Raw genomic sequence first — 25508 nt, forward strand, 5'->3', positions numbered from 1 at the left:
AAGCCAGGCCAGAGTGGGTTCAAGACCGAAGTGGGTATGGAATGCTACCCAAGAAGAATCCTTGTCCAAAATGGTTTAAACTGAATCACACCATGGAGAGATAATCAGACAAATCCTAATTATGGGACATTCTACAAGAAGTCTTGGGCTCTTCATAAGGGTCAATGTTACGAAAGTTAAAAAAAAAACTTTTCAGGCACAGACTGTTTCCGATCACGTAAGACTAAAGAGTCTTGACGACCGAATGCAATGTGTGGTCTTTCATGGGATCCTGGATTCGGGGAAAACTAGTCACACTTGCGGAACAACGTGAGGAGAATTCAAATACAGGCTGTACGTGAAATAATACTATTTTACCAGCATCTCGTTTCTTGTGGTTGATACAGGTCACGCAGAGGGGTACCCACGGTGTTGGGAAACACATGCGTGTGTATTTAGGGGTGATGTGATATAATACCTAAAAATTACGGTGTTTCAGTGGCAAATACGTGTCTGTAGGGGGTGGGGGGCATGAAAATTCGGCAAAATGTCAGTAACTAGCAATTCCGGGCGAAAGACACAATGTGCCTTGCTGGGAGTTACTGAAATGGACGAAACGGCCTCCACCTCTCCCTGATTTGTGTCTCCCCTGGGAGGCGGATGGATTCAAGTCTTCTCGGCTGAAGAGCACACCCTGCAGCTCACTCCTGCTGCCTCAGCGCCTCTGCTGACCCCCAGCCTTCTCTCCAAGCAAGCGGTCTTTGAATTAGCGACAGTGAGGCTACAGTCATAATGCTTAGCATTTACTTGGCTCTTACTGTGTACCAAGCACTACGTCAAGTGCTTTTACATGCATTATTTCATTGAGTCCTCTGCCATTTACAGAAGAAACTGGAAGCCACTGAGACTGTTAGAGGGGGAGCCCAAAGCCCCGCTTTTAAACCACCACCATGTCCCCTAAGCCCCTCTGTCAGGGGAGGACGGATTGCTCAGACATGTAAGAAGCACGGCCTGCAGGACTCAGCAAACTGATATGTTCCTGGGGGAGTAGGGGTGGAATTTTATATTGAGACATCAAAAAATTAACTAAAAGGAGCCTGGCTGGCTCACTCACGTGACGCTTGATCTCAGGGTTGTGAGTTTGAGCCCCATGCTGGGTGCAGAGATTACAAAATAAGTAAATAAAAATACAAACAGACAGACACATAAACAAACAAACTTAAAAATTGTTTTGAATAATCTTGCGGCCTGATCAAGGTCTAGCAGTCCTAGAACTGCCTCGGCTTCAGGATCATATAGGAGTAGAAAAGAACATTCTTCTTACCTTTAACGAAACAACAGCCCAGTGACATAAACTTGAAAAGATGTGACTACATTTGCTATTTCCTTCTTTATTCCAAATGTCCTTTTCCTCAACTTTTTATCAAAATTCTACAGAAGAGTTCAAAGAAGAGTGAAACCAACAGCCATTTACCTCTTATTAGATCTGTCAAATGCTGACATTCTGCCAAATTTGCTTTCTCTGCCTTTCCCTCTTACATACTTTTTCCTACTGAAATGTCATACGTCATGATAAGTGAAAATATCATAATATGGGCACTATGTCATTTTACTCCCAAACACTTGGGCATGTATCTCTCAAGAACAAGGACGCTATATACCACAAAACCTACAATTCTATTACCAAAAAGAAAAAGACAAAAAAAAAAAGGGGGGGCGAGGGGGTGGGGAGCACCTGAGTGGCTCAGTTGGTTGAGCATCTGACTCTTGGTTTCGGTCAGGTCATGATCTCACGGTTCGTGAGTTCGAGCCCCACATGGTGCTCTGCACTGACAGAGAGGATCCTGCTTGGGATTCTGTCTCCCTCTCTCTCTGCCCCACCCCTGCTTGCTCTCTCAAAAATAAATAAATAAACAGTCAAAAAAAAAAGAAAAAAAAGAAAAAATTCTATTACTAGTCTGAAAAAATTAGAGCAATAAATAATATGTAACATACCGGCTATGTTCAAATTTCTCTCATGATGTTCCAAAAACAGATGCTCTGAATGAAAAAAACAAATTCTGACCCCAGAATTATCAGGAATTTGTTTTGTGAGGGAGTCTCAGTTTCTCCATTATTTTATTATTTTCACTTTAAAGGAAAAATAAAATGCAGCTCATATCTCATTTTTCTGAATGGGCTCTTGTATAAAAAAGCTTCCTCTCTACTGTCTGGAACGCCTCCCAGTGTCCAGGCTCTTCACCTCCTAACTTACCCTCCCAATCATCAGCAGTTATTTTTCTAAAATCAAAATTTGAGGGGCACCTGGGCGGCTCCGTCGGTTAGGCGTCCGACTTTGGCTCAGGTCATGATCTCACGGTTCATGAGTTCGAGCCCCGCATCGGGCTCGGTGCTGACAGCTCAGAGCCTGGAGCCTGCTTCAGATTCTGTGTCTCCTTCTCTCTGCCCCTCTCCTGCCCATACTCTGTCTCTCTCTCTCTCTTTCAAAAAAAAAATAAACATTAAAATTCAAATTTGATTTGGCACTCCTCTCACTAAAGACTCCCAGTCCCTAGAAGCAAGGCTTCCCTGCCCCCCACTATCCCATCTCTTTTCCATCTTAATCTCCAACAACATCTCTGCCATGTCTTTGCAGGAGCTGATCTGTCTTCCTGAACCAGCTCGCCCTGGTGAGCACCTGCATACCCCGCAAAACCCAGCTCAAGAGTCACCTTCTTTTCTGCTAATGCCCACAGGACAAAGTTAATCACACGTGTTGTGCTTTTGTTGAATCTTAGATATATGTCTACACTTAGTACACGCTTCTACAATTATTTATCTCTATAAGTGTTGCTCCTACTCCACAGTGGCTCTCTTTAGGACATACTCTGTTAAGGAATCTTTGTTCCCCCCGAGTCTAGCAGAGTTTTTGGCATCTAGTTGGTACTTACTAAGCACTTGCTACACAGACTCCTATTCGTACACAGCTTATTCACCAAATAAAGGAAGGCAGTGATCATCTGAACGGATTGATCATTCATAGCCCATGTGTGGCCACCAGTAGTCGCATGCTAAATTTCCCACCAGCCACTGATGCAGGGCCACCTCCTGGGCTCACCAAGGACAGGTGGGGGAGAATCAGTCGCAGAGAACTGTATTTCACGTGATTATAAATGCTGAGGGCGGAAGGCAAGAGTGTAATGGAGTACCTGGTGAAGGCAAAGGGGAAGTGCTCTTGAATCCACCTGCTCAACTTCACCTCGGATAAGTGAGAACAGATACTGAAGAACTAGCTTCGGGGCTTCTGCTGGATCATTAGCATTTACTTCTGCAGACTCATCATCACTCACAGCATGCGTGGATGCACTCAGCACGTTTTCGTGCATTAAAGGTGTGGTGTCTCCTGAAGAAAGTCCTTTAAGAAGTAAATAAAATGCCTAGGTTAGGATAAATTTTCGCCATGGTGAAGATCTTAAAATAATTATGTCTGTTAACCATACAATTTTCAAATAAAACTAATTATATGAAAAAAAGGCCTAGAACCACAAGGTTTTGACTTCATGAAATTGTGCCATCCTCTGATTGCTTCTGTTAGCACACACATAAATCATTTTTTGTTTTGCAGAACTATAATTAAGAGTGTTAATAAAAAGAGCTCTAAAGGAAAGAATGTGGGTTAAAACTTGACCAAAAACTTGATTGTACCAAAGGAAAAACGGATTAGCTGTAATTGGAAGTCTTGGCTTGCTCAAAAGAAAACAGAATTAAATAGGAAGGTAAATGTGCTTATCATATAAAATGGCTAAAGAAGTTAAGCCTTCCTCTTTAAACTCTGGTCTGATAACTTTACAACTACTTCTGGATCCCAGGAGAACAGCAGGAATTCAGATGCCAGATCTAATGACCATGGAAAATTCTTTCATAATAAAAACAAGTTAAGTAACATGAATTTCTTAAAAAAAAAAAAAAAAAAAAAAAAAAAAAAGATCAATGAATACATGCTTGACCCCACAGTTCCTGAAACGATGTACCAAATTTCACAAATTTAATCATTACACATTCTAACTTGACCGTTCACTGAAATCTCAGTCTCCGTTTTGATTTTCATATTCAAATTGAACAGACTGTTTGCATCTGTACGTTCAGCTGATTGGCCTCTGAAAACGATCTTTCTCAGTAAGTCAGTGTGGGTACCACGTTTGAGGATGCCCTCTGCAAGCTCTCCAGAGTGTGCCCAGAACCCAGTCTTCTACTGCCTTCTGAATAAATCCACTGCTCAGGGCACCTGGGTGCTTAGTCAGTTAAGTGTCTGACTTTGGCTCAGGTCATGATCTTGTGGTTCTTGAGTTCGAGCCCCGCGTTGGGCTCTGTGCTGACAGCTTGGAGCCTGAAGCCTGCTTTGGATTCTGTGTTTCCCTCTCCCTCTCTCAAAAATAAATAAACATTTAAAAAAATGTAAATAAACCCAATGCTCTAGCCAGAGGGGTCTGTTCTTCATCTTCCTAGTAACATATTCTGTGCCATTCTGAGCAATTACAGATTCTAACACCTGGAATATTTTCCTCCCAACTATGCCTATTTGTGTTTTACCCTAACAAAACACATGTATTTCTCTATAGCAGCAGCCTAAGGTACATTTACTTTCCTCTGAATCCTGTATGGAGCCCTGTATTACACTGGACTGTGTAACAGTGAGTGGTGAAAGGTCTCATCTTCATTAGATCATAACTCCTGCACCACAGGGATTATTTTATGGGCCATGGTCATTAGATCATCAGCAGATCTTCAGCACGAAAATCCAAGTGCTGTGATTTCTAAAATTAGTCACCTAGGATGATTCCTTACATTTTAGAAATTCTATGCAGTTTATATCATTTGGAATCTGGAAATACAAGGCTTAGTGATGGCTTGCCATTGTGCAGGGACAGCATTTGTGAAAACATGGATGGTCCTTCTGCTTTCTAATTTTCTAATGGAATGACAGTAGTGATGAGGTGGGAAGAGGAGCGTTCCATAGAGAACTACTATTTCTTTCCCTTGTCCCTCCCCGCCAACACCCATTTAATCTGATACAGACTTGTGATAAAGCCAGCCTCCCAAATTCTATACTTCTCTTGATTGAATTCTTCCCACATAGTTATCAAACATTACTCTGTGCTTCCTCCTTGAAAAAATGCTGGAATTAGATCGTGGTCATTTTCAGTAAAGGGGAGTTAAGTAAAACCCTTGAAGAGTATTACCAGAGAAGGACAAGATTCTCAAACACAAAGAAAAAGGACAGATTTTAGGACTCTCTTATCTAAAGGTGGTCAAAACAGGGTCCCAGATAATGGAAATAGAAACATGCATTATGATCACCTCAATTAGTTAGACAGTGTGGATTCATAATGGTCATGGTTCTCGCTAGATTCGTTTTCTAAGTTATGGATACGCTGTGGATACATATTATTTGTCAGCATGCAATAGTTTGGTAAATAAAATTATGTAGCCACCAAAAGAAATTACAACAGAAAGAAGAGTATTGGTCATAAAACAAAACCAACAAAAGTTCCAAAAGCATATATATAAGTCTAAAGATTCCAAGAGTAATGGAAGGCTAATGTCAACAATTAGAATATAGTATGTTAATCACCAAGTATAGGGAGGGAGTGGAAAATAAGAACTGGGCTCATATGGGTTAAGATGTCAGGGAAACTTGAAAGGCTCATACCACAAAAGGATTATCTCTCAAGGTTGAAGATCATGAGTTTTAGAGAGGACTTAATTACAAAACTTACCTCTTAAGATAACATTCCTTGCTGGGACAGGGTAGTATAAATCAAAGAGCACTGGAATAGGAGCAAGACATATCAGGTCTGTCATTATTTTTCCAAGTGACCTTGGATTAGACATTTTATTTTCTATATTGTGGTTTCCTCATCTTTAACACGAAGGGACTGGCCAGATGAGACTTCAGATTCCTCCTAAATCTGACCATCTCAAACATTCAAAGTCTCCATAGTGATTCTGTCTTTTAAGAAATGTAGCCAGGCTGGCCACCATGACCACAGACTCTGGGCCAGCTCCCATGGACCCAGGCTCCAGTTCACCCTAGGTCCAAGCAACCCCTCACTGACCCGGCTTCAGGCTGAGTCCCATGGACACAGGCTCCCAGTCAGCACCAGAGTCAGGCTGGCTCTTGCAGACAGGGTTGTCAGGCCCACCCCCCATGGTCCCTGGTACCTCACCTACCTCCGTGGACCCAGGATCCAAGGCCCACCCACATGGACTCGAGCACCAGGCCTATCCCAGCGGACCCAGGCAGCAGGCCTGTCTACCTGCTGACCCAGGCATCAGATTTGCACACCTGAGGACTCCAGCACCAAGCCTGCCCATGGATATCACCATATGGCCCACCCAGAGTCTCTGGAGAGTCTGACTAGTGGAGGGTTTCCATGCTGAAGCCATTCTGTAAAGACGTGCAGACACCAACACAAGTCCACAAGGATCACAAATAATCAAGGAAACATGACATCACTAGAGGAAACTAATAGATTCAATAAAAGGCCCTTAAAAATGGAGATCTATGAACTGCTTGACAAAGAATTCAGAATAATCCTCTTAGAGAAATTAAGTGAACTATAAGAAAACACAGATAGGAAAACAAACAAAATTAGGAAAATAATGTATGAACAAAATGAGAAGTTTAACACAAAGAAATAGAAACCATGATAAAAACCAAACAGAAATCCTAGAGTTGAATGCACTGGATTTCAATAGGGAACTCCAACAGTGGATTCAACCATGCAGAAGAAGGAATCCGTGAACTTACTTAAAGATACGCCATTTGAAATTACCTGGTCAGAAGGGCGAAAAGAAAAAAGAAGGAAGAAACCTTATGTGAACTGTGGGAAACAATTAAGAGAAACAATCCATGCATTACTGGAGTCCCAGAAAGAGAAGAGAGGGAAAAGGGGGCAGAAAGCTAACTTAAAGACATAGTGACTAAGAACTCTGCAAATATAAAGAAAGATTTGGACATCCAAGTTTACGAAGCTTATAGGTTCCCCAAAAGGATTAACCTAAAAAGATCTTCCCTAAGACCTATTATAATAAGACGGTCTACTGTCAGAATGGCTAACATTAACAACTCAGGGAACAGCAGATGTTGGTGAGGATGCGGAGAAAGAGGATTTCTTTTGCATTGTTGGTGGGAATGCAAGCTGGTGCAGCCACTCTGGAGAACAGTATGGCGGTTCCTCAAAAAATTAAAAATAGAACTATCCTACCACCCAGCAATTGCACTGCTAGGTATTTATCCAAGGGATACAGGTATGCTGTTTCGAAGGGACACATGCACCCCTATGTTTATAGCAGCACTATCAACAATAGCCAAAGTATGGAAAGAGCCCAAATGTCCATCGATGGATGAATGGAGAAAGAAAATATGGTGTATATATACAATGGAGTATTACTCAGCAATCAAAATGGATGAAATCTTGCCATTTGCAACTACGTGGATGGAACTGGAGGGTGTTATGCTAAGTGAAATTAGTTAGAGAAAGACAAAAATCATACGACTTCACTCATATGAGGACTTTAAGAGACAAAACAGGTGAACATAAGGGAAGGGAAACAAAAATAATATAAAAATAGGGAGGGGGACAAAACATAAGAGACTCTTAAATATGGAGAACAAGCTGGAGGGTGTGTGTGTGTGTGGGGGGGGGTGGGTGGGCCAAGTGGGTATGAGGCACTAAGGAATCTACTCCTGAAATCACTGTTGTACTATATGCTAACTAACCTGGATGTAAATTAAAAAATAATTAATAATAATAATAATAATAATAATAATAAAAACCATCTAACATCAAAGAAATAAGAGTATTTGGAAAACAAGCAAGTATGGAGTCTGCTTGGGATTCTCTCTCTCTCTCTCTCTCTCTCTCTCTCTCTCTCTGTCCCTCTCCTGCTCACATTCTCTCAAAATAAATAAATAAACATTAAAAAAAAAAAAAAAAAAAACAGTAAGAGAGGGGCACCTGGCTGGCTCAGTCAGTAGAGCATGCAACTCTTGATTTCGGATTGTGAGTTTGAGCCTCACACTAGGTGTAGAGATTACTTTAAAAAAAAAAAAAAAGAAAGAAAATGAAAAAAAAAAAACAACCCTCAGGGTAGGTTTCCAGCTCCCAAAGCTCCTGTAATAACATTGGTAAACTAGGTAGAAAATACAAAACAGTAATAATTAAAAAAAAAAAAAAAAGCAAGAGAAAAACAAATTCCCTCACACACCAGGGATTCATGGATTTCAGGACAGATACACTGCAGGCCTGGAGACAATGGGACAATGTCCGACATGCTGGATTTCAAAATAATTTTGATGTCATTACTTGTGATGTCACATAAGGCTTACACAAGCTTTCTTAAAAATAATTAAGTGTAATAATATATCGCATTTAGTACAAAAATTCCTTCTGATACATACAAGTTTTCTGGTAAGGATGTTTGTAGTTAAGAAGCAAAACCAAATAAAAACATATACTGTGCAACATGTAATTTCATCTTTGCTACAAAGTATATGTAGATGGTTCCATTTAAATAAAACTTTGTTTTGCCAGATATGGATCTGTACATCTAGACAGGAACATAAAATTCTATTTAACTTTCATCTATGAAAGTCAAATGAGTTACAGTTAAAACTCTGCATTAAGCAATTTTTTTTTTTTTTTATTTATTTTTGGGACAGAGAGAGACAGAGCATGAGCGGGGGAGGGGCCGAGAGAGAGGGAGACACAGAATCGGAAACAGGCTCCAGGCTCCGAGCCATCAGCCCAGAGCCCGACGCGGGGCTCGAACTCACGGACTGCGAGATCGTGACCTGGCTGATGTCGGTCGCTTAACCGGCTGCGCCACCCAGGCGCCCCCGCATTAAGCAATTTGATGATACTATTTATAAGTAGATGTAGATGGTGACAAACTCATAGCCCCTAACTTGATACCTGTCAACTTCATCAAGCTCCAAAATCAACACCAGAGTTTATATGCACCTACTGAGGGTTTTTAAAGAAAATTATTTGAACTACCTTGGGCCAGAAATTAAAAGAATTATCTTGATTGAGAGGTTTTATTCAATTTATCATACCACCTGAATTCTATTTTGACACATAATTATTTAATTCCGTTATAGTTAAGATATTACTTTCAGGTGTACAATATAGTGATTCGACAGTTCCATACATTACTCTGTGCTCATCATGATAAGTGTACTCTTAATCTCCATTATCTATTTCATCCACCCCCCCACCTACCTCCCCTTTGGTAACGGGCAATTTGTTCTCTATAGTTAAGTGTTTCTTGGGGGCACCTGGGTGGCTCAGTCAGTTGGGTGTCTGACTTCAGCTCAGGTCATGATCTCGTGGTTCGTGGGTTCGAGCCCCGCATCAGGCTCTGTGCTGACAGCTCGGAGCCTGGAGCCTGCTTCAGATTCCGTGTCTCCCTCTTTCTGCCCCTCCCCTGCTTTGTCTCTCTTTCTCAATAATAAATGTTTAAAAAAAATTAAAAAAAAAAAAAGAGTGTTTTTTGGTTTGCCATTTTTTCCTTTGTTCGTTTTGTTTCTAAAATTCCACATATGAGTGGGGTGCCTGGGTGGCTCAGTAGGTTAAGTGGCCAACAGGTAATGATCTCATGGTTTGTCAGTTCGACCCTTACATCGGGCTCGATGCTGTTAGCACAGGGCCTGCTTCATATTCTCTGTCTCCCTCTCTCTGCCCCTCCCCTGCTTGCACTCTCTATCAAAAAATATACATTAGAAAGTATATTTGAAGGGGCACCTGGGTGGCTCAGTCAAACATCTGACTTCAGCTCGGATCTTGCAGTTTGTGGGTTCAAGCCCCATGTCAGGCTCTGTGTTGACAGCTTAGAACCTGGAGCCTGCTTTGGATCTGTGTCTCCCTCTCTCTCTGCTCCTCCCCTGCTTGCACTCTGTCTCTCAAAAATAAACATTAAAAAAAAAGTATATTTGAAGAAATAATAGCTGAAAATGTCCCAAATTTGAAGAAAAACATGAACCTACACATCCAAGAAGTTCAACAAACTCCAAGCACAATAAATACAAGGAGAACCACATTAATTTATTTTTTTAGTGTTTATGTATTTATTATTTTTTAAATATGAAATTTATTGTCAAATTGGTGTTCATACAACACCCAGTGCTCATCCCAACAGGTGCCCTCCTCAATACCCATCACCCACCCTCCCTTCCCTCCCACCCCCCATCAACCCTCAGTTTGTTCTCAGTTTTTAAGAGTCTCTTATGCTTTGGCTCTCTCCCACTCTAACCTCTTTTTTTTTTTTTTTTTCCTGTCCCCTTCCCCATGGGTTTCTGTTAAGTTTCTCAGGATCCACATAAGAGTGAAACATATGGTATCTGTCTTTCTCTGTATGGCTTATTTCACTTAGCATAATAACACTCTCCAGTTCCATCCACGTTGCTACAAAGGGCCATATTTCATTCTTTCTCATTGCCACGTAGTATTCCATTGTGTATATAAACCACAATTTCTTTATCCATTCATCAGTTGATGGACATTTAGGCTCTTCCCATAATTTGGCTATTGGTGAGAGTGCTGCTATAAACATTGGGGTACAAGTGCCCCTATGCATCAGCACTCCTGTATCCCTTGGGTAAATTCCTAGCAGTGCTATTGCTGGGTCATAGGGTAGGTCTATTTTTAATTTTTTGAGGAACCTCCACATTGCTTTCCAGAGTGGCTGCACCAGTTTGCATTCTCACCAACAGTGCAAGAGGGTTCCCATTTCTCCACATCCTCTCCAGCATCTATAGTCAAGGAGAGCCACATTTAGACACATCATAGGTAAATGATCAAAACCCAGACACCAAAAAAAAAAAAAAAAAAAAAAGAATCCTTCCTTTTTTTTTTTTTTTTTTTTAATTTAGGTACACTTGACAATTATTTTCAGGTGCACAACTTACTGATTCAACAACTCTATGTTATGCTACATTCAGTACAAGTGTAGCTACTATCTGCCCCATTACATCGCTCTTACAGTATCCTGACTGTATTCCCCATGCTGTGTCTTTTATTCCCCTGACTTATTCACTCTGTAACTGGAAGCCTGGATCTCCCTCCTCCTTTCAGCCACTTGCCTCTTCTCTCACTCCCCATCCCCTCTGGCAACCATCAGTTTGTTCTTTATGTTTATAGGTCTGATTCTGCTTTTTGTTTATTCATTTGCTTTGTTTGTTTTAGATTCCACTTATGACTAGAATCATATGGTATTTGCTTTCCTCAGTCTGACTTTTTTCACTTAGCACAATGCCCTCTAGGCCCTTCCATGCTGTCTCAAATGGCATGATCTCATCCTTTTTTATGGCTGTGTAATATTCCACTGTAAGTATATATGTATGTATACGTGTGTGTGTGTGTGTGTGTGTGTGTACACACACACACACACACACACACACACACACACCCCCCATTTTCCGTATCTTGGCTACTGTAAATAATGCTGCAATAAACAAGGGGGTGCACATGTCTTTTTAAATTAGTGTTTTTGTTTTCTTTGGGTAAGTACAGGAAAGTAGAATTATTAGATCATATGGTGTTTCTATTTTCAATTTTTCTGAGGTACCTCCATACTGTTTTCCACAGTGGCTGTACCAATTTCCATTCCCATCAACAGTGCATGAAGGTTCTTTTTTCTCCACACCCTCTCCAACCCTTGTTATTTCTTGTCTTTTTGACTACCGTCATTCTGATAGGTATGAGGTGATATCTCATTGTGGTTTTTTCTTATTCCTGATGATGAGTGAGGCTGAGCATCTTTGCATCTGTCTGTTGGCCATCTGGACGTCTTTTTTTGAAAAATGTCTATTCAGGTCGTCTGTCCATTAAAAAAAAATTTTTTTTAATGTTTATTTATTTTTGAGAGAGACAGAAACAGAATGCAAGTGGGTTAGGGGCAGAGAGAGAGGGAGACACAGCATCGGAAGCAGGCTCCAGGCTCTGAGCTGACAGCACAGAGCCCAACATGGGGCTCGAACCCATGAGCTGTGAGATCATGACCTGAGCCGAAGTCAGACGCTCAACCTACTGAGCCACCCAGATACCCCTTCTCTGCCCATTTTTTTTTTTTAAATTTTTTTTTTCAACGTTTATTTATTTTTGGGACAGAGAGAGACAGAGCATGAACGGGGGAGGGGCAGAGAGAGAGGGAGACACAGAACCGGAAACAGGCTCCAGGCTCCGAGCCATCAGCCCAGAGCCTGACGCGGGGCTCGAACTCCCAGACCGCGAGATCGTGACCTGGCTGAAGTCGGACGCTTAACCGACTGCGCCACCCAGGCGCCCCTCTGCCCATTTTTAATTGGATTGTTACTCATGTATATATTTTCTGGTGTTCAGTTGTATAAATTCTTTATATATTTTGGATACGAACCCTTTATCAGATATATTGTTTGCAAATATCTTCTCCCATTCAACAGGCTGCCTTTTTGTTTTGTTAACAGTTTCATTTACTGCAAAAACTGCTTTTTATTTTGGTGTAGTCCCCATAGTTTATTTTTGCTTTTGTTTCCTTGCCTGAGGAGACAGATCTAGAAAAATGTTGCTAAGGCCAATGTCAAAGAGATTACTCCGTATGTAAAACTGTAGGTCTCACAATTAAGTATTTAATCCATTTTGAGCTTATTCTTGTGTGTGGTAAAAGAAAGTGTCCAGTTTCATTCTGTTACAGTTGGCTGTCTAGTTTTCCCAGCACCGTTTATTAAAAACGCTGCCTATCCCCATTGTATATTCTTGCTTCCTTTGTCATAGATTAACTGACCGTATAATTGCGGGTTTATTTCTGGGCTCTCTGTTCTGTTCCATTGATGTACCTATTTTTCTGCCAGTACAACACTGTTTTGAGTACTACAGATTTGCAGTCTATCTTGAAATCTGGTATTATGATACCTCCACCTTTGTTCTTTCCCAAGATTACTTTGACCTTTGGGGTCTTTTGTGGTTCCAAACACATTTTAGTATTATTTGTTCTAGTTTTATGAAAAATGCAATGGGTATTTTCACAGGGATTGAACTGAATATCTTTCCATTTGTATCATCTTCAATTTATTATTTTTTAATGTTTATCTGTTTTTGAGAGACAGAGAGAGAGTGGGTGCAAGCACGGGAGGGACAAAGAGAGGGGGAGAGAAAATCCCAAGCAGGCCCCACACTGTTAGTGGGAAGCCTGACGTGGGGCTCTATCCCATGAACCATGAGATCATGACCTGAGCCAAAGTCGGAAGCTTAACTGACTGAGCCCTCCAGGCACCCTTTTGGGGGAGTGTTTAGGATATTCTGTGTATAATATGTCATCTGCAAATAGAGTAAAAAAAAAAAAAAAAAAAAAAACCACAACAAATTCTGAAAGAAGAGAAAGAAGACTCATAAACAAGGGAATCTTCAATAAGAATCACAGCTAATTTCTCTTCCCAAACCATGGACGTCAGAAGACAACGAGAAGACATATTCTTTGGGTTTTTTTTTTTTTTTTTTTGAGAGAGATGATATATTCAAAGTACTGAAAGAAAAGGACAGTCAACCAAAAATTCTATAAGAGAACTATCCCCCAAAAATGAAAGCAAAATTAAGACACTCTCAGACAAACAAATGCTAAGAGGGGATGGGACTTGAAGAGCTATACGACAATGAAAGCTAAAGGGAGTCCTTTGGGCTGAAATGAAAGAACACTAGATGGTGACTCAAATCCACACGAAGAAATAAAAAACACTGGTTACAATAACAACACAGGCAAAAATAAAAGTCAGCATAACTGTACTTTTGGTTTGTGACTCCTTTTTCCATATGATTTAGAAGGCAAATGCATTAAAAAATAATTGTAACTATGTTAATTGGCAAACAATATATAAAAGGTGTAATCTCCAACAACAATAATAAAAAGGAGGAGACCGATATACACGGGCAGAGTATTGGTATCAAACTGGGCTGTTATAAGCTTAATGTGTTAATTGCAATCCCCAAGGAAACAACTACACAAACAGCTAAAAATATTCAGAAAAGAACGGAATCAAAATGGGACACTATAAAAAATTTCTTAATAAGGGAAAGAAGGCAGTAATTGAGGAACTGAGGAGCAAAAAACACGCAAGACAGAAAACAAATAGCTCAATGCCAGGGGCATCCAGGTGGCTCAGTCAGTTGACTTTCAGACTCTTGGTTTTGTCTCAGGTCATGATCTCACGGTTCATGAGTTCAAGCCTCACATCAGGCTCCATGCTGACAGTATGGAACCTGCTTGGGATTTTCTCTCTCCCCTTCTCTCTGCCCCTCTGGTGGGCAGTGTGTAAATAAACTTAAAAAAAAAACAAAAAACAAACCTCAATGCCGGAAGTAACTCCTTACCTTATTGGCAATTACTTTAAATGTAAATGGTTTAAACTCTCCAATTAAAAGGCAGATGTTAGCAGAATGGATGGCTTCACTGATGAATTCAACCAAACATTTAAAGAAAAATTAACATGGGGCGCCTGGGTGGCGCAGTCAGTTAAGCGTCCGACTTCAGCCAGGTCACGATCTCGCGGTCCATGAGTTCGAGCCCCGCGTCAGGCTCTGGGCTGATGGCTCAGAGCCTGGAGCCTGCTTCCGATTCTGTGTCTCCCTCTCTCTCTGCCCCTCCCCCGTTCATGCTCTGTCTCTCTGTGTCCCAAAAATAAATAAAAAACGTTGAAAAAACAAAAAAACAAAAAACAAACAAACAAAAAAAACACACACAAAAAAAAGAAAAATTAACATGAATTATTTTTACACTCTTCCCAAAAACTGAAGAGGAAGAAATACTTTCTAAATCATTCTATAAGGCCAGCATTTCCTTGATCCCAAAGCCAGACAAAGACATCACAAAAAAAGAAAATATAGACCAATATCCCTTATGAATATAGATGAAAAAATGTTGAACAAAATACTAGGAAACTAAATTCAGCAGCATATTAAAATGATTGTACACTGTGATCAAGTTGGTTTTATCCTAAGAATTCAAGGGTGGTTCAACATAAAAGCAATCAATGTAATATACTATGTTAATAGAATGAAAAAAAAAATACCGCATGATTGTCTCAAATAATACATAAAAAACATTTCACAAAATCTAACACTGTTTTCTGATAACTACTCTCAATAAATCAGGAGAAGTGGACTTCCTCAATAGAATAAAGGCCACTTATGAAAAACCCACAGCAAACACTGTACTCAGGTGAAGACTGGGAGCTTTCCCCCTAAAGTCAGAAATAGGACAAAGATGACCACTTTGCCACTTCTATTCAACATAATGTTGGAAGTTTCAGCCAGAGTAATTAAGGAACAAAAAGAAATAAAAGGCATCCTAATTGGAAAGGAATAAGTAAAACTATCTCTATTTGCAAATGACCTGATCTGATATCTAGAGAACCCTAAGGAGTCCACACATAAAGAATTATTAGAATGGGGTGCCTGGATGGCTCAGTTGGTTAAGTGTCCGACTTCTGCTCAGGTCATGATCTGGCAGTTTGTGGGTTCAAACCCTGCGTCAGGCTCTGTGCTGCCAGCTCGGAGCCTGGAGCCTGCTTTGGATACTGTGTCTCCCTCTCTCTGCCCCTTCCCCACTCGCACTCTGTCTCTGTCTCTCTCAAAAATAAGTGAACACTAAAAATAAACATAAAAAAAGAATTATTAGACCTAGAAAATCAATTCAACAAAGCTGCAGCATAAAATATCAATATGTAAAAAATCTGTTGTATTTCTCTTGAAGTTATTTATTTACTTATTTTTGAGAGACAGAGACAGAGACAGAGTGTGAGTGGGGGGGTCAGAGAGAGACGGAGACACAGAATCTAAAGCAGGCTCCAGGTTCTGAGCCGTCAGCACAGAGCCCAACGTGGGGCTTGAACTTGCAGACCACAAGATCATGACCTGAGCCGAAGTTGGATGCCCAACCAACTGATCCACCCAGGCACCTCCCAGTTTTATTTCTATACACTATTCACTAGCAGTGAACAACTGGAAAAGGAAATTACGAAAACAATTCCATTTACAATAGCATCAAAAAGAACAAGATACTTAGGAATAAATTTAATGTGCGGAAACAAGACTTGCACACTGAGAGCTACGAAACAATATTGAAAGGAATTGGAAGATACAAATAATGGAGAGACCTCTCCTGCTTGTGGACTGGAAGACGTAAAGTCGTGAAGATGAGAATTCCACCCAAATAATCTACAGATTCGGCGCAATCTCAAACAAAATCCCAATAGTGTTTTCTGCCAAAACAAGAACCCATCCTGAAATACGTATGAAATATCAAGGGACGCAGAATAGCCAAAACTGTCTTGAAAAAGAACAAAATTAGAGGACTTACAGTTCCAGATTTCAAAGCTTACTATAAAGTTACAGGAAAAACACACTGTGGTACTGGCATAAGGATAGACCTATTGCATTTGACCAATGGTACAGAATTGAGAACCCAAAAATAAACTCTCATATCCATAGTTAATTCACTTTTGACAGGGAAGGGTCCAAGGCCATTCAACGTGAAAAAGACAGTGTTTTCAACCAACGGTGCTGGGAAACTGGGCATCTTCATGTAAAAGAACCAGCTTAGGGGTGCCTGGGTGGCTCAGTCATTAAGCGTCTGAGTTAGGCTCAGGTTATGATCTCATAGTTCATGAGTTCCAGTCCCACATTGGGTGAGGTCTAGCCCTGCTTTGGGTGAACACAAGCCCTGTTTTGGGTAAAACATGAGCCCTGGGTGAGTCCTGCTTTTCTTTCTCTTCTCTTTCTGTGTTCTTTTTTCTTTTCTTTTTTCTTTTCTGTCTCTGTCTCTGTCTCTGTCTCTGTCTCTCTCTCTCTCTCTCTCTCTCCCCTGCCCTCCCTCCCGCTCTCTTTTTGCCCCTCATGGGATTCTCTCTCTCTGCCCCTCACTCACTTGCACCCTCTCTCTCTCCACTTCCCCCCAAAAAAGAATGAAGTTGGACCATTACCTAATACCATATACAAAATGAACTCAAAATGGATCAAACACCTAAATGTAAGAGCTTAAACTACAAAGCTCTTAGAAGAAAACATGGGGGAGAATCTTCTTCACATTGGATTTGCCAATAATTTCTTGGGTATGGCATCAAAAGCACAGCAAATACAAGAAAAAAATTAGATACATTGGACTTTATCTAAATTAAAAGCATTCTGCAGCCCAGAACACTATAATGTGAGTGAAAAGACAATCCACAGAATGGAAGAAAATATTTTCAAATCATAAATCTGATAAGGGATTGACATTTAGAATACATAAAGAACTCCTACACCTGAAACAAACAACCTAATTCAAGATGAGGAAAGGACCTGAACAGACATATCACTAAAGAAGATATACAAATGGCGAATACGCACACAAAAAGATGCTGAACATCACTAATCATTAGGGAAATGCAAATCAAATCTACAATGAGATACCAGTTTATACCTACTATTATGGCTGTAGCATAAGCCTGACAATTCATTTTTTGACTATAATGTAAGCTGCAGACATTAAGCTTCTCATTGCCAAGGCATCCGGTTCAAAGACAATGGTCTGGAATGAACATGCTGTCAGCTACACAACTAGACGAAGAGCCAGGCCACCCACCCATGTGGTTCCCCTTTTCAGAAAGCCCTGGTTGACCTAGATAACTGACCATTTGAACCGATCCCTCCTCCCTTTCTGCGCTTTATTTCCTGCTCTTATGTTTTAAATCCACCCATGTAGTCCTAGGTGCTCCACGCATGACCCCAATAAAGGCAGAACCCCAATCTGCTCCCTCTCTCTCTCTCTACAGATGGCCCTGGGCATGCAATGTACCCTCTAGAACTTGTAAATGATAAACCGTGTTTTTTCAAAGTTCACAAACGGTCGCTGCTGGGGTGTGCCTGGGGATCGTCATAATAAGAACCACGAGGGCCTGTCTGGCCACAACACGGGCTCTGGTCAGGGAAAGACCTGTGGGGGCTGCCTCCAGTAGCACAACACTTTCTAGCCCACGGCATCGCTATCAACAGGCCGCGACGGACGCAAAACAATGGCGATTATCAGAAAAACGGAAGTGAGGATATGGAGAAAGTAGAACCCCCGTGCGCCACTGACGGGAACGTGCAGGTGCAGCTGCTGTGGGAGACGGCACGGCAAGTCCTCAGGGTCACACTCTGCATCACCGTATGACCCAGAAATCCCATTTCCAGGTGTCCACACAGAACAGGCACATTTCCAGGCGTACAGGCACCCAAACAGACGTACGCGTGCCAGCGTTCACTGCAGCGGCACTCACGTTAGCCAAAAGTTGAAAGAATATTCCTTAGCAGGCGGATGGACATACAAACCGTGCTGAACACATGCTGCATCGTGGGTGAGACCAGACACGTGCACGTCAAAGAAGCCAGCGACAACGATCCAAGTATCACACGGCTGCACTTAGCTGAAATACCTACAGTGGAAAAACTCATGCAGACAGCAGAACCGAGGTGACCGGGCAGGGGAGGAAGGACGCAGACCCACTGCTTAACACTTAGAGTCTCTGCCTGGGGGGTACAGGTGTGGGAAACAGTGCTGATGGCTACACAACACTGCAAGTGTAATTAATCGCCCTGAATTGTACACTTAAGATAGCAAATTGAGGGGCGCCTGGGTGGCTCAGTCATTTGAGCGTCTGACTTCAGCTCAGGTCATGATCTCACGGTTTGGGAGTTCGAGCCCTGCGTCGGGCTTGCTGCTGTTGGCACAGAGCCCGCTTCAGATCCTCTGTCCCCATCTCTCTCTCTGCCCCTTCCCTGCTCAAGCACACTCGCTGTCTCTCACAATAAACATTAAAAAAATAGCAACTTTATATTATACGTATTTTATTGCAATATTAAAATCATAAAAGAAAAAATGCCTTCGTTTCTGGGCTTTTCTGTTGTGATTCTTGGAGCCATTACATCACAAACTGCCTTACTCGTTCATGCGGATGCACACCTTGGCTGTAACTGTGGAAGATGCGTCAGTAACAATTTTTAATCATGGCTTAAGTAGCTCCTATGGCAGACTCTGTGCTTGGCTCCTGGTTTTCCTCCCACATTTCCTCTCTCCAAGATTCTGGTTAGTGCCAAGAAAATGGAGAGGAGACAGGCGCCTGGGTGGCTCGGCGTCCGACTTCCACTCAGGTCACGATCTCACAGTCTGTGAGTTCAAGTCCCGAGTGCGCCTCTGTGTTGACAGCTCGGAGCCTGGAGCCTGCTTCGGATTCTGTGTCTCTCTCCCTCTCTCTGCCCCTCCCCTGCTCATGCTCATGCTCTGTCTCTCTCCTTCAAAAATAAATAAACATTTAAAAAATTAAAAAAAAAAAGAAGATGGAGAGGAGCGTGCTCATACTTCAGTATCTTTGATCATCGGCTAAGCACAATAAAGTGGTAAAAAGGAAAATTCCTTCCTTTTCCTCCACACTAGTTATCACGGGTGAGACAAATCTGGAAATGAGCCAACTTCCTTCTGCTGTGACCTGGGGTCAAAGGGACACCTTATGTAATCAGGGCACAATTAGCATCCGCTCCGCGTGGCACTCTTGTCCTGTGCCCTCAGGCGGCAGCCTCTGCTGCCCACGGCTGGGGTTAGGCTCCTGGGCTGCAGTCCAACTGCCCTGTGACCTGAAGTAAGTGGCCCAGCTCCTCCAGCCCGCTGCTTGCAAACAAATGACTGGGGACACAAAGCATCACACAGCGCACACCCAGTGTTTTGCAAGCAAAGTGGTCGTGCCGGTCTCTCCACTGGGTGTCGAGCAGGGGAATCAGTGTCAGATGGGACCACATGAAAACAGCCACCCGACTTTATTCTAGGCACCTTCTTGACAACTGCTGAATGCTTCCGGACTGAACTCAAACAAGGCTGAAAGACTGCCCCTTTTGCTAGCTGTCACCTGTGTTTTAGGTGCTGTAAGTGGCAATGTGCCATCATAGACTCTGAAGGACAGTGCCATACAAACCTTCAAAAGATATCTTTTTATTTTTTTAGGTTTATTTACTTATTTAGAGACAGCGTGTGTGAGCGAGCAGGAGAGGGACAGAGAAAGAGGGAGGGAGAGAATCCCAGCGGGCTCTGTGCTGTCAGTGCAGAGCCCGACCCGCGGCTCGATCCCATCAAGTGTGAGATCATGACCTGAGCCGAATCAAGAGTCGGCAGCTCACTCCACTGAGCCCCCCAGGTGCCCCAAAAGAATATTCTTATTTTCCTCTCAGGTAGATGCCACGAAGGATACCGTTCTTAAGAGGAAGGAGCAGTCCTTTTCACAGCTCATTTGCTTTGCTGAGCTCTTGAAAAGCAGAGCTCTGACCACTCATCTGAAATCGTGGTGAGCCACACCGAACCACTGTCTAGATCTATAAGCCGACCTCAGTATTTACACGCTGTTGCCTCCAGCCAGAGAGGCTTGAGCTCAAACACCATTATTTATTTTCTCCTTTAATATAAAAGGCTCACCTACTTAGGATACAAACTGTGTGAATATCCGAATTCAATATTTAGATTTTTACAGACACACAGTGGCTATGAAAAAGCACTTCAAGAAATGAACTTCACTGGGGCACCTGGGTGGCTCAGTCGGTTGAGCGTCTGACTTTGGCTCAGGTCATGATCTCATGGTTCCTGAGTTCGAGCCCCACTTGGGGCTCTCTGCTGTCAGCGCAGAGCCTGCTTTGGATCCTCTGTTCCCCTCTCTCTCTGCCTCTCCCCTACTTGCACTGTCTCATTCTCAATAAATTAAAATAAAAAATAAATTCAAAACTTAAAAATAGTGCCTATGTGTGGAGGAAGAGGGAGAACCTAAATATCCAAAGGAAACCAACCCTCCCCTCCCCCCCCAATATTCTAGAATTCTCTAAAGCTACTGATAGCAGACTGTCTTTCCATTAGGGGAATTTACGAGAAAGAAAAATGTAGAAAACCAGGAATTAACTCTGAACTTCCCGTAAGTCAAAAGAAAAACACCAGAGAAACAGGCTAAAGGAGCACTTCACCGCACGTTACAAAAAACTGTTAGGTCGAATCCCATTACACCGGTAATCTTCACATTTTGCAGGGACAAAGCACCATGGCGCTAGTGTTTCTTCCCATCGCCAAACCAACTACCACTCCAAACTGCTTTTTTCAAAACCGTTTTATTGAGACTCTAATTCACATAAAATAGTATTCACCCATCTCAAGTGTCCATACTGTTCAACCTCTTAGTTTATTCAGTGCTATGCAACCATTACCACAACCAATGTTACGAAGCTTTCATCGCTCAAAAAAGAAACCCCGTACTGCTCAGCGTCCCATCTCTGCGTTTCCCCCAATGTCCCCAGCCGTTGGCGGCCACTAACCTGCCTTCTGTTTCCATGCAATTGCCTATTCTGGCCATTTCATAAAATGGAATCATATTACATATAGTCTTTTGTGACTGGTTTCTTTCACTCGGCATAAGGTTTTCATTTGTAGTATTGTTAACACTTTTTCATTTTTATTGCCAAATGATATTCTGTCGTATGGCTGTACTCTCTCTACCTGCTTTTGATCCTGTGGCTACATTTTTCAAATGCTTACCTGCGTGCTTTTTTCAAAATTAGAGAGCCAGATGGATGGAATAACTTTGTTAAAAACACAATAAAACAATAAGAAAATTAAAAAAGCCCTTTTAGTTAATTATAGTTTTGACTCTGTGAATGATACCTAGAAACAATTATTTTAAATAAATAAAGGTAAAAAGACATCCACTCTCTGTAGGGATTATAAACAAACAAAAGTTGGAGTTAAAAACAAAACAAAAGGAGACTACACAAAACTGTTTAACATTGGGAAGTTTGACTTTAACAGTAGAAAGTTGGGAAGCGAAGTCCCTAAATATCCTCCCTGAATTTATGCTCCATTAAGTTGAGTTCTGTGAAATCAGTAACAACATATTCTTAGGAAAATAAAGATAAAAGTCTTCATTCGCACCTTTGTTAATATATATGTGTAACTGCATAGAAATGCTCACAGAAATTTTGGGGGGTGCAAATTTCTCAAATTTTCTTTACATAAAATATCACATTACAGAGATTTGATGGAGAAGGCTGGCTTCCGGACAAAATGTGAAAGGCCAGATTGATAGTAATTCTCTTCTTTTTCACCTTCTTTCTATATGGCTACCATACACTCTTTTTCGTTTTTTAAAGTTTGTTTGTTTGTTTGTTTATTTATTTATTTAAGTACTCTGTCCACCCAATCTGGGGCTTGAGGTTTTCAGACTATGCCAGCCAGGAGCCCCTACATACCTATCACATTTTAAGAGTACAACTGAAATCATGAAACAACAGACAAGAAGTAGAAAGTTGCCGGACTGGCCTGTCTGTACCACCAGGTATCCTGGGTCCCACAAGCAATCTCTGAGAAAGGCACTCAGAGAAAAAAAGAATGTGTGTCTATCTACCGTTACCTGCTCTCAGGGCCCTTGCCACACTCTGAGACCCTGCCCTTCCCTGGCAGACTGTGGGAGACAACCTGTCAGATGGCCCCCGGTGACTTGCCTCTTAGTATCCGTGCCCTTGGATAATCCCCTTCCCGTGTGGGCTGGACCTAATGACGTGCATCGAACAAACAGAATATGGCAGAAGTGACAGAACATCACCTTCAAAACTACATTATGGGGAATCTGGGTGGTTCAGTCGGTTAAGTGTCTGACTCTTGATTTTGGCTCAGGCCATGATCTCACGGTTCGTGGTATCCAGTCCCACGTCGGGTTCTGTGCTGACAGCACGAAGCCTACTTGGGAGTCTTTCTCTCTCTCTCTTGACCCTCCCTCTCAAATAGTCTCAAATAGGGAGTCTTGCCCCTCCCTCTCAAAATAAGTAAGTAAATAAATAAATAAGTAAACATTAAAAAAAATAAAGGGGCGCCTGGGTGGCGCAGTCGGTTAAGCGTCCGACTTCAGCCAGGTCACGATCTCGCGGTCCGTGAGTTCGAGCCCCGCGTCAGGCTCTGGGCTGATGGCTCGGAGCCTGGAGCCTGTTTCCGATTCTGTGTCTCCCTCTCTCTCTGCCCCTCATCCATGCATGCTCTGTCTCTCTCTGTCCCAAAAATAAATAAAAAACGTTGAAAAAAAAAATTAAAAAATAAATAAATAAATAAATAAATAAATAAATAAATAAATAAAATAAAATTACATTGTAGAAAAAGTGTGGCTTCTGGGGCACCCGGGTGGCTCAGTTGGTTAAGAATCCAACTCTGTTTTGGCTCTGGTCAGGATCTCACAGGTTCCTGAGATCAAGCCCTGCTTCCGGCTCTGTGCTGACAATGTGGAGCCTACTTGGGATTCTCTCTCTCCACCCCCGCTACTGCCACCCCCCACGTTCTTTCTCTCTGTCTCTCTCGAACTAAAATTTAAAAACCTTAAAAAAAAAGTCAAAAAGGGAAGCAAAAATAAATAAAAACAAGGAGAGGGATGAAACATAAGAGACTCTTAAATACAGAGAACAAACTGAGGGTTGCTGGAGGGGCTGTGGGTGGGGGGATGGGCTAAACGGGCAAGGGGCCTTAGGGAGGGCACTTGTTGGGATGAGCACTGGGTGTTATACATAGGGGATGAATCACTGAAATCTACTCCTGAGATCATTATAGCACTATAAGGTAACTAACTTGGATGTAAATTTAAAAACAAATTAAAAAAAAAAAAAAAAAAGGAAATCATGACCTGAGCCGAAATCAAGAGGTAGACGTTTGACTGACTGAGCCACCCAGACGCCCCACCATCGTTATCACTATTAATCCTATGGAGACAACCTCACTGTGTAGTAGGACAAGTAAAACTCTGCTGCACAGAAAACACATCGGCTCTTTAGATGCCCTGGGTTCACACCCTAATTCTTCCCCCGTCTCCTGCAAAACAAAGGTACTGTGTAGATCAAACCTGAACTTCATTTATAAAAATTAAGGGGTCAGAAAAATATATTAAGGGATCAGCTTCTGGGACGTGGGGCGGTGTGCCGGAGAGGGCACAGAGGCTCCCGTACTTTCCCCGTTCCTTGCCTTGTGCATCCCTGAGTTAGATCCTTTTACAATAAACTGGCAATCCAGTAAGTGAAAATCAATGAAAAAAATTAAAAATTTTAAAAACTAAAAATTAAGGGGTGTGGGTAGGCCATTTTCAAGATCCTTTCTATTTCCAAAAGCTACATCTTTAGCCAAGATCACAGTCCCGAGACCTAGACCAACAGCCTGTTCAACATGGTCACTTAGGTGTCTAAGGGACTCCAGACACCTGGCCCCAGATCGCCACATTGCCTTCTGCCCTTTTCTCCCCACACTTGCTCCTTGACTCTCTACATTCACACCCCCCTTAAGCGGCATCATCGCGCATCTGGTGCCTGAACCGCACAACTGGGGATAATCCCGGACTTTCTCACACCTACTCTATGACCTAGTTCAGTCAATTCCACCCCCTTAATAACTCCCAGTCCTCTTACTTCTTTCCAGCCCCAAGGCCACCCCGTCAGGAGGACCAGCATCCCCTGCACAGATTACCGCAGAAGCCCCTCCCAGCTACACTGCCTCTTATCTGGCCCTATCCTAACCCACTCTCCACACTGCAGAGGGAGCCCCGCCTTTCTAAAACCCTGCAGCTCACATCACATCACTCTTGTTCAAACCTGCTGGCAAAGCCCAAAGTGGTCACCACGAAACAACAATCCTTCATAACCTGGACCTTGCTGATCTTTCGAGCTTCAATCTCTCTACTGTTCTGTTCTCCACTATTTGCCCTAGATTCATTCTCCCCTTTTATTCTGCTCCAGACAAACTGAATATTGGCAGTTTCTGAAACGTGGCTTTAGTCTGTGTTGTGCCTGTCACCTTTTACGTCCTTCCTGTCCCCTTACCCCCATCTCCTTTACTTGGCTAGTGCTTATTTGTCCCTCTCTCAGCTTGGACATCCAAGCTTCCTCCTGGAAGCCTCCCATAGCCGTTCTAGGCCAGCATTTCTACAGCCCTGTGCTTGCTAAGTACCAGTCCTGACTCCCACCTTGCTAGACAGAACCTGTTATTTACTAGGCTCTCATACTCAAGCATACAAAACTCAAAGGCAGGTTTGCCAACAGTGCCTGGCATACATACAGTGCTCAATAAGTATCTATTAACTAAGTAACCCTGTATGGTATACAAAATAATATAAAACATTAAAAAAAATTTTTTTAACATTTATTTATTTTTGAGACAGAGAGAGACAGAGCATGAACGGGGGAGGGGCAGAGAGAGAGGGAGACACAGAATCGGAAACAGGCTCCAGGCTCTGAGCGGTCAGCACAGAGCCTGACGCGGGGCTCGAACTCACGGACCGAGAGATCGTGACCTGAGCCGAAGTCAGATGCTTAACCGACTGCGCCACCCAGGCGCCCCTATAAAACATTTTTTATAAAGGGAAGAATTCTGCTATATAAAGTCATCATCTAGTCAATCTTAAAGTATTTTCATGGACAGAATAATGGCCCCCAAAGACATCCATGTCCCAA

At 42.2% G+C, this 25508-nt stretch overlaps 1 protein-coding gene across 2 annotated transcripts in view; it reads right to left on the reverse strand.

The window, feature by feature from the left end:
• The window catches only part of CNST (consortin, connexin sorting protein), a 121426-nt gene that overhangs the window by 40220 nt on the left and 55698 nt on the right, over positions 1 to 25508 (reverse strand). Inside the window, exons 3-4 of one of the 2 annotated variants that reach the window (XM_047841250.1) lie at positions 5736 to 5786; positions 3168 to 3373 (exon numbers count right to left, since the gene is read on the reverse strand). In XM_047841250.1, the coding sequence (XP_047697206.1) occupies positions 3168 to 3373; positions 5736 to 5786 (257 nt within the window). The remainder of the gene's footprint in view (positions 1 to 3167; positions 3374 to 5735; positions 5787 to 25508) is intronic. The other variant, XM_047841251.1, reaches the window with a different exon arrangement.

The sequence above is a fragment of the Prionailurus viverrinus genome, chromosome F1, assembly GCF_022837055.1.
Source record: "Prionailurus viverrinus isolate Anna chromosome F1, UM_Priviv_1.0, whole genome shotgun sequence".
Taxonomy (NCBI): Eukaryota; Metazoa; Chordata; class Mammalia; order Carnivora; family Felidae; genus Prionailurus; species Prionailurus viverrinus.